This window comes from Copadichromis virginalis, linkage group LG7, assembly GCF_057382275.1.
Source record: "Copadichromis virginalis isolate Kocher_CV1m ecotype Utaka linkage group LG7, C_Virginalis_male_GT1.1, whole genome shotgun sequence".
NCBI classification, from domain to species: domain Eukaryota; kingdom Metazoa; phylum Chordata; class Actinopteri; order Cichliformes; family Cichlidae; genus Copadichromis; species Copadichromis virginalis.
Window position 1 is genome coordinate 20,307,603 of NC_140624.1, and position 7,881 is coordinate 20,315,483.

A 7,881-nucleotide genomic window follows, 5' to 3' on the forward strand; every position below is an offset into this window, starting at 1 on the left:
TTAAACATACTTTAATACGTTTGTGAAGCCGTAAAAATCAGATAAGGGTAGCATGAAAAATACTTACAGTGATTACACAAACATTATGCAGGGGTTAGTAATGGGTAAAAGGTACTGACTTGTAAATAAGAGGACCTGAATAATTTAGCTTATTATATAATATTATACAACAGGATATTTTAAACTAACTAGGCAGCTCATTCTTTGTTTTGACGACACTTTCTTTAAAGATATAAAACATTGTGGGTTCAACTTGAAAGAAAGTTAGATGTGAGATGTAAACATGAGGTCAGAGGTCAAATATGATATGATATTTGGATGCAAAATATAAGGTGATATTTAGAATACCCATATATCATTGCCTATAAGCCTATATGTTCTCAGTACAAACAATGGCAGTAATAAATCTGTATAACATTATGCAAAGCTAGTTAAAACTTGCTTATTATCACTTTGACCTTCAGCTCAGTCTATTGGCTTTGAAGGAGAGGTCAGAGGACAAATATGACATATTTTAAATATTAGTATGGTACTTTGTATTTGTTGATAAATTGACAACACGCACTACACGTCTACAAAGTTTCACTGGAATTCATTCAAAACTTTTTGAGCAATACAACTACCAGTTGTATGTTTATAGTTTTCAGTGTAAGGTTTAGTGTAGCATCACTGTTTCTAAAGACCTCACTGCCCAAAGTAGCCATCATATGAGTGCAGTGACTCATATGAGTGAAGCATGTGTTTGGCTTTTGTTTTCATAACGGGAATAAATGGTGTAGCCTGAAGCTTTAAGCATTTCTTGGAAACAGTTTGATTGGCTGGCTTTTAAAAACAGTAGCATTAAAGTATATATATTGCTTTAAATAGAGCACTCCTCTGCCTCTCTATGATTAAGAACATGTCATGTTGCACTTTAACCATAGTTATAATAAAAGTTTTAAAATTATAAAGCACAACATAAATCAAGGAAGTAAAGCCCCTTGCAACTAAAGTAATGGAGAGGCAGAGTTCAAAAAACGTTCAGGGGTCATGTAGATGAACTATAAAGTCTTTTGCCTGAAGAGAAATAGAACAAGTCAGCCACAAACCGCAGCACATTTTAGATATTTACTCATGCATAAGTGCTATAAAAACACTGAAAGCACTATTTTAACTTCTGAACAAACAGCTCGGCACAGAATGTTTTAAAGGACTGGACACAGGCTTATATAATTACAGCTCACAATTTGGCAGAAATGTACCATCCAGTTGGATGGTAGCTGGTGGATTAACTAAGCAAATGAAGCATGTACTCCTTCAATTTTCTGTCAGAAAAAGAAGTTGATTTCGTGACATAACATTTTCATTTTCAAGTTTGTTTTCTTTTGCTGACATGTAATGAGGCAATAGTCAGTAATGGGTAGTATTTTCAAGGTCCTGACAGCAATGCACAACTTTAAAAATAACATATGCAGATGTTTGCTTATGTCGTGCTGTTGCAAATGGATGCATCAGTAGCACAGCAGAAGTTTGAAGTGTCTCTATGTTTGCATTTCTCTTTGTATTGTAGAATATGCATTTCTTGTAAAAGGTCTGATGATCTTAAATGTCGTTTGACGGAGTGGCTCATCACTCTTGGAGTGGGTCGTCATGGGTGTGTCACATGTTTGCCAGCTTCAGTCTTCAGAGAAAGCATGCAGACAAAACAGTTTTATAGCTGTCATGTGGAACAGCGGGCCTCGATGACCGTATATTCATCTGCTAAAAGTCCCAGCAGTGATGCCTGCAGACACTCTGCAGGATCAAAAGGATCAGTTTGTTCAGGTGAGGGGTCTGCGTGTGTGTGCTTTTTAGTTACTCAAGAGCCGCGACAATAAAAACAGAACACAAACAATGTGTTTGCACAGTCAACCTGAAAAACACACAAGTCCCTAGTTAAATACATCAATTGGGATTAATGCACTCATTATAAATCAGTAGACAGCTGTTTTCTTCCTATTGTGTTTACATTTTTTCCTCTTCAGTTAACTTTAAAAAAAAGACCATAGCTGTTGGCCTCTTTTTTTTCATATACTACATATATGCACATTTGTTTCACTGCTTTAACGTGACCAGTGGAAAAGAAACATGTTAAAACAAATAAAATCCAATCCAAAAACCTACTGCTCATATGCACTTTTTAATTAAATGTTTTATTTGAGTTCAGTTTAATTTCACATTCTGTTCTATTTGGTTCAAGGCCTTCCTTTGATTAATCAAGTATTTGACAATAGCTTAAACACAGTTAGAGCTCAACCCTCTTTGTCTGTTCCATCAATCAACATGTTGCCCACAGTCTAGTGAGCCGCCGGGGTTTTTTTATTTTTTATTTTTTTTACTTCGATTGGGCCCTCTGGATATTTCCATTCAAGTCAAAGAGCAAGTTAAGTCATCTGTACCGTGTGTGTGTGTGTGTGTGTGTGTGTGTGTGTGTGTGTGTGTGTGTGTGTGTGTGTGTGAGAAGATGAAAGAATCATACTCCTGCATGTGTCAGCTAAATGAGTCAGGCTACATAGCTGACTGACCACTCCTGATGAAAGAGATTATTTTCCCCTTTGAAAGACGAATGAATCCAGACTTTCTCTTTGCACTTTAATTGACTTGAAACCATCAGGTGATAGTATCAGCTGGTGGAGTACACCCGAGGAGCAGAAGAGTTATTCCCACAATCAAAGAATTGTGAAGCAAATCTGTAACCAGCTTGGGACTGAGCGAAGTGATGAGATAAGTTTTGGTTTGCACTGAGTTATATGTAAATAACCAGCAGCAGAGGCACTGATCAACCTTATCTGTGATCTGCTTAGGAGGATGTTGTGTGTGCAGTTAATTGGTTACCATCAGTATAAGCAAAATAAAACCGATTTATATGTTTATTCATTTACATTGACTTTACATGGCTTCAAATTAGGTTCACCAGCTGGGTCAAATTTTAGTAAACTTGTATTACCAGCAGGGGGCGCCAAAAGACAACAGTCAGATTTCTGCCCGCTTACGTTCATTTTCACTTTAATCCTCAAGTGACCATGCTGTTTTTGTGGGTTGACTGATTTGTGGTTTACACACACACACAAACAATCTTAGTTCTGTGAACTATGACTGCAAACAATACAGTGTAGTGAAAAGAAACTGAAAATTCCACTAAACATTGAACAAATACCCGTAAAATTTTCAGGAGTAGACTGACAAATTTGTGCTATGCAGCATGTTTATTAAACAAAATCACTAAAGCACATTTCAAGCCAGGATGGCCACTTCAAGGTTAAAAGACTCAAAAACAAATCTTTTTGTTGTTGTTGAAGAGCATTGTTCAAGCATGTGTGCTTTAAATGCTTCTTCTTAATAGACAATTAATTGTTCTTGTAAAAAGAAAGCTAATTATTTTCAAAATCATTAAAAAAAAACCTCTAATGAACGTTACACCCTTATAATATCGTTTCAGTCCTCATGGATTCAGTTTACAGTCCCGAATCAGGAAAAGTGTCACATATTACTGTCGCTGTCACATGAGACCACCTGACCTTTACTGGAAGTGTTTTAGGAAGCCTGCACACATATGGCCAGACCCTGCGTCCCTCGGTCTTCTTCATGCTGCTTTGATGACGCTCACATGTAAACCTCTTGACCTTATGTGACATCACGTTGTTACACAGAGCTTGCATTCATCCTCCTTTTCAGGATGAATGTGGATAAAAAAAAATTTATAGAGATTTTCCCCTGAATATGTTACCAGTGTCACTTAAAAATATCTATGTGCACATGTGTAAACTAGGAGGTGATACACTGTAAGTCTTGCTCCTTTATTTTCTTCTGGGGATGATGGTTGCGTTTAGTTTGAGGTTTGAGCTGCAGTATCAGACTGGAACCTCTACGGGACGCCATGCACCCATCATTGCTTGCAAAAAGGCGTTGCCCGTCTCTCGTGACTGTTTCCCTGCTTGTTAAGACAGCCGGTACCCTGAAGTCAAACTTCTGGAAGTTGTGCTTCCAGTGCCTGACTGTCAGCACGACACGAGAAAAATAAAATATAAATAAATAAATACAGCGGAATTTCTGGAAACTCGTTTGTGTGGTGAAACACTGGCAGCTGAAGCACTCAGTACATTTTGGTGTGGATCCGGATCATTTTCTTCAAAATTGCCAAATATCGCATTGTCTTCGGCGGAGAATGAGCTCCCCGAGTCTCCCCTTATAATAAAGCTTGCTATGATATTTAAAACGTAAATCCTGTATTGTAGTAAATGCTACTGTACATATTTTGAAGTTATTCATAAGTAATAATGACTATTTACCAGTAACAATCCCCAGAGCCACACGCACACATTAGTGATAACAGGCGGATTGTGACCTGCGTGATTTATGCATTTGTGAGTGGATAGACGTACATGTTTAATTGCCAAAAATAACACGGCGTGGTGCTTAAATTCTCGATTTGCTATATTATATGTTAAGGTAAAAAAATGAATAAAAAAATGCAACAAAACGCATTTAGAAAAGAAAAAATGATTTCGAAAAGTTGCCTTGCTTTATTAAGTAAATGAGAAAACACATTTAAGAAACTGCTAAAATTGTGGTTTATTGAGGTCTCACTAATGTTTACGTTGCTTCTGTACTGCAGACAGAGTTGCTCACTGTGGGGCAAATCCCCGCAGACTGGAATCGCTGTCATTGCGATCGGCGACAAAAAATAAATAAATAAACGAAAACGTGAAGAAATCGAAAAGTGGGTGGATTTATGTGCCGGATGATGGCAGGGTCAAACATCAGTTAAGTGGTTAGATCGGGTTTCAGCATTTGTTTTTCTTTCCTTACACATTAAAGAATAACACACTGAAGCTGTTCAACTGCTGAACACTAAATATGAAGTATGAAAATAATGTGATGGTGCGTTTTTACGCCCTTGGTCGGAGGCATTTACAACTAAACACGGAAGACAAAACCAAAAACCAAGGTGTCCGAAAGTAGAATCAGATACACAAATGCGAAGTAAAACACATTCCTGCTGACACAAGAAAAAAACTGCTCCGTTTTCCCGAGGGTTGACACTCAGAGAGAGAAAAAATCAAAATGCTGCGCTCTGGTCGGCACGAAGCCAATAGGTACAACGGGAAATGGGAAATCAGGGTGGGGGTTTTGGAGAGGGCTGGACTTCAAGGCAACCAATGAGAAGGGCGATCAAGGTGCCCGTTAGGAGGTTATATACTCCAAAGACTTACTATGAAAGCTGTACATTTAAACGGAACGGTGCGGCGTGCATAGGCACGAGCGTAAGAATTAGGATACACATACAAACGCACTTCGGGCTGAACGTCAACAACATTTATCAACATACAACCTCAGCAGGGATCAGTCTATCACTTTGGATTCTTTTTTTTCCAGGGGAAATTTGTTTTTGGAGATGTCCCACGTCCAGTTATCAACCACGCTAGAGAGGATGGTGGCCAGGAAGACCTTCCCTCTCCAGAGGCGCACCGGAGTCTGTCGAAACCTCTTCGGACCGGTGGATCACGACGAGCTGAACCGGGAGATGAAAGAAAAATTGCGAGAGATTTCCGAACGGGACCAGCAGAGATGGAACTTTAATTTCGAGGCCAACACCCCGTTGGAAGGGGATTACGAGTGGGAGGCGGTGACTGCGGATAAGACCCCGGTGTTTTACCAGGACTCTGTGCAGGACGGCAAAATCCGAGTGCCCGTGCCCACGTCGGATTCTGCTCTCCCGGAGAGCCCTCGTGCGGACGCACTGGATCGCCTGGCCGTGCCAGAGAGCAGCAGCTCTCCTTGCGCGGGGGAGATCAACCAGGAGAACCGCATAGACAAGATCAACTCAGGGAAAGCGACCACCAGGCAGCTCCCGTGTGTCAGGCGCAAGAGAACGGCCGCTCCTGACAGCAACACACACATCACAGGTAAATTCAGCGGCTTTCGTATTTTGAAAATCGAGCCTGCTATTGGCTCCTAGACCAGCATCCACACCATCCTCCTTTCCTCCCGCTGTGCGCAGCGCATCATTTCATAACGGCTCATAAATCCAAATTAATTTTTCACTATTGTTGTTTCTTTTGTCACAGACTTCTACGTGAAACGAAAGAGGCCTACTGATATAAAACCGAGTGACATGACCGCCTGTCTCCTCTCCAAGTCTCCAATCCAGGTGGAACAAACTCCGCGGAAGAGGATCCGTTGAAGGTATTTTCTAAATCAAAATCAAAATTGTTTTCTTTTACACACTCAGAGGAGACAATGAAGCTTTATTATAAAGAGAGTAACAGATTCTCATGTTCAGCATCCTCGGTTTCTTTTTTTTTTTGGGGGGGGGGGGGGGGTGTCTTTGTGTGTGTGTTATGGCTTTTACGCTTTAATTATTGAATTATTGCAGCGGATTACGTGAGCCAAAAGGCACAGGCAGCCTTATCTCTCTCTGTGTGTGTGTGTGTGTGTGTGTGTGTGTGTGTGTGTGTGTGTGTGTGTGTGTGTGTGTGTGTCGGGGGGGGGGGGGGTGATGGGGCGAGACTGCGGTGGTGAAATCGCAGTAGTAGTGATAGTAGTTGATGTAGTAACACCAGCGGTTGGGGGAGGGGAGGGGTGTTCGTGCGTCACGATGTGGCGGGAAAAAGGGCTCTGGCAAAGGGTGACGCCTTCTGCTGAGTGCGAGTCTCAGGTTTCCTCAGAAAGCTGACTCGCCGTCTTTCTTAGGAATGGCCGGGTTTTTTTCCTCTTCTTCTTTTCTCAGAAAACTTATTGCGTTTTGTTTCTTCCTCAGGTGTTTTTTGTTCGTTTTGCACTATTTTCCTGCGCATTTTGAGGATCACGGGAGACTGTTTCTCCACCACCCCGTCAACCGACCCATCCACTCAAGCAACTGAAACGCAGGAGAGAGAGAAGAGGACGGTGTTGGGGGGACAAAGAAGTCCGAACGGTCGGCTGTGGCTCGATGCGCCCCGGCGGAGCGCAATCCGAGCTCCTGACCAGGCTCAGGACTCTGAACGGTTTGGGGGTGGGGTGGGAGGGGGGGCAGGAGAAAAAGAAAGAGAGAGGAGATTTCTCCGAATGACTTCTATCCAGTACAAATGTAGCATTTCATTGTTGCTTTTGCATACAGCCACTCGACAGTGTTAAATGTTTTAACATCTGTGCAATTATAAAAAAATTCTTTAAAAGAATCGTCTACACTGGCCAAAAGTGTACAGCTTTATAGAGACAATACCTTATAAATGTTTATTTCTGTTCTCGTTTGTGTATGCGTGCGTGTTTATTATTATTTGTTTTCCCTTTGTTCGGTAAAATGTATATTTTTTTAAGTCTATTCTAACTTATAATTTATTTATGTTCGTTCATATTTGATAAATGCCTTGTTGATTTAGCCAAAGGGCATATTTTGTAATTTTAATTTTATTATTTACATTTTTCTTTTGAAATTTTGTGGGGGTTTTTTTTGGTTTGTTGTTCTTAACTTTCGCAATCATGTAGCTTCCTCATATTAGTCCCACACTTGAAAAAAATAGTTTTCTTTGTATCTCTGAGCCGGTTTCATTTTGTGTGTATTTTTTCTATACAAGTGACCTAATTATGTCTTGCGAATGACGTGAATAAAAAATTCTTTCTTCCACTTTAATTTTAAACACATTTGTTTGTGTGTTTTGTTACGAGAGTAACAAGAAAAGGGAAATTGAAACAGAGATAGGAGGCAGATGACGTCTTTGTGTGGTTGCCACAAAGCTGCCATCATCAGCGGCCGGGTTACTTGTGAAACTGCTTCGTGCTCCTCGATCACTCTGAGATTGGGTCACTCAGTTGCAAAGTTACACAAGAAACCCTGCGAAGAACACAAGAGCACACATGCTGTGGTGACAGACACGTCTACCT

The 7,881-nt window shown here is 40.6% G+C and overlaps 1 protein-coding gene across 1 annotated transcript; it reads left to right on the forward strand.

The window, feature by feature from the left end:
• The first annotated feature begins 5,214 nt into the window (after positions 1-5,214).
• On the forward strand, positions 5,215-7,637 carry LOC146704938 (cyclin-dependent kinase inhibitor 1C-like). The gene is made up of 3 exons (XM_085462424.1): positions 5,215-5,924; positions 6,087-6,204; positions 6,779-7,637. Exons 1-2 carry the CDS (start codon positions 5,414-5,416, stop codon positions 6,200-6,202), a joined length of 627 nt encoding a protein of 208 aa, XP_085318550.1. The 5' UTR covers positions 5,215-5,413; the 3' UTR covers positions 6,203-6,204; positions 6,779-7,637.
• The last annotated feature ends 244 nt before the right edge of the window (positions 7,638-7,881 follow it).

Excerpts from the sequence above, each read along its gene's own strand:
- LOC146704938 (XM_085462424.1), top strand. The coding sequence starts at position 5,414 with ATGTCCCACGTCCAGTTATCAACCACGCTAGAGAGGATGGTGGCCAGG. Across the intron at positions 5,925-6,086 it reads CAGCAACACACACATCACAG|ACTTCTACGTGAAACGAAAG; the intron begins GTAAATTCAGCG and ends CTTTTGTCACAG.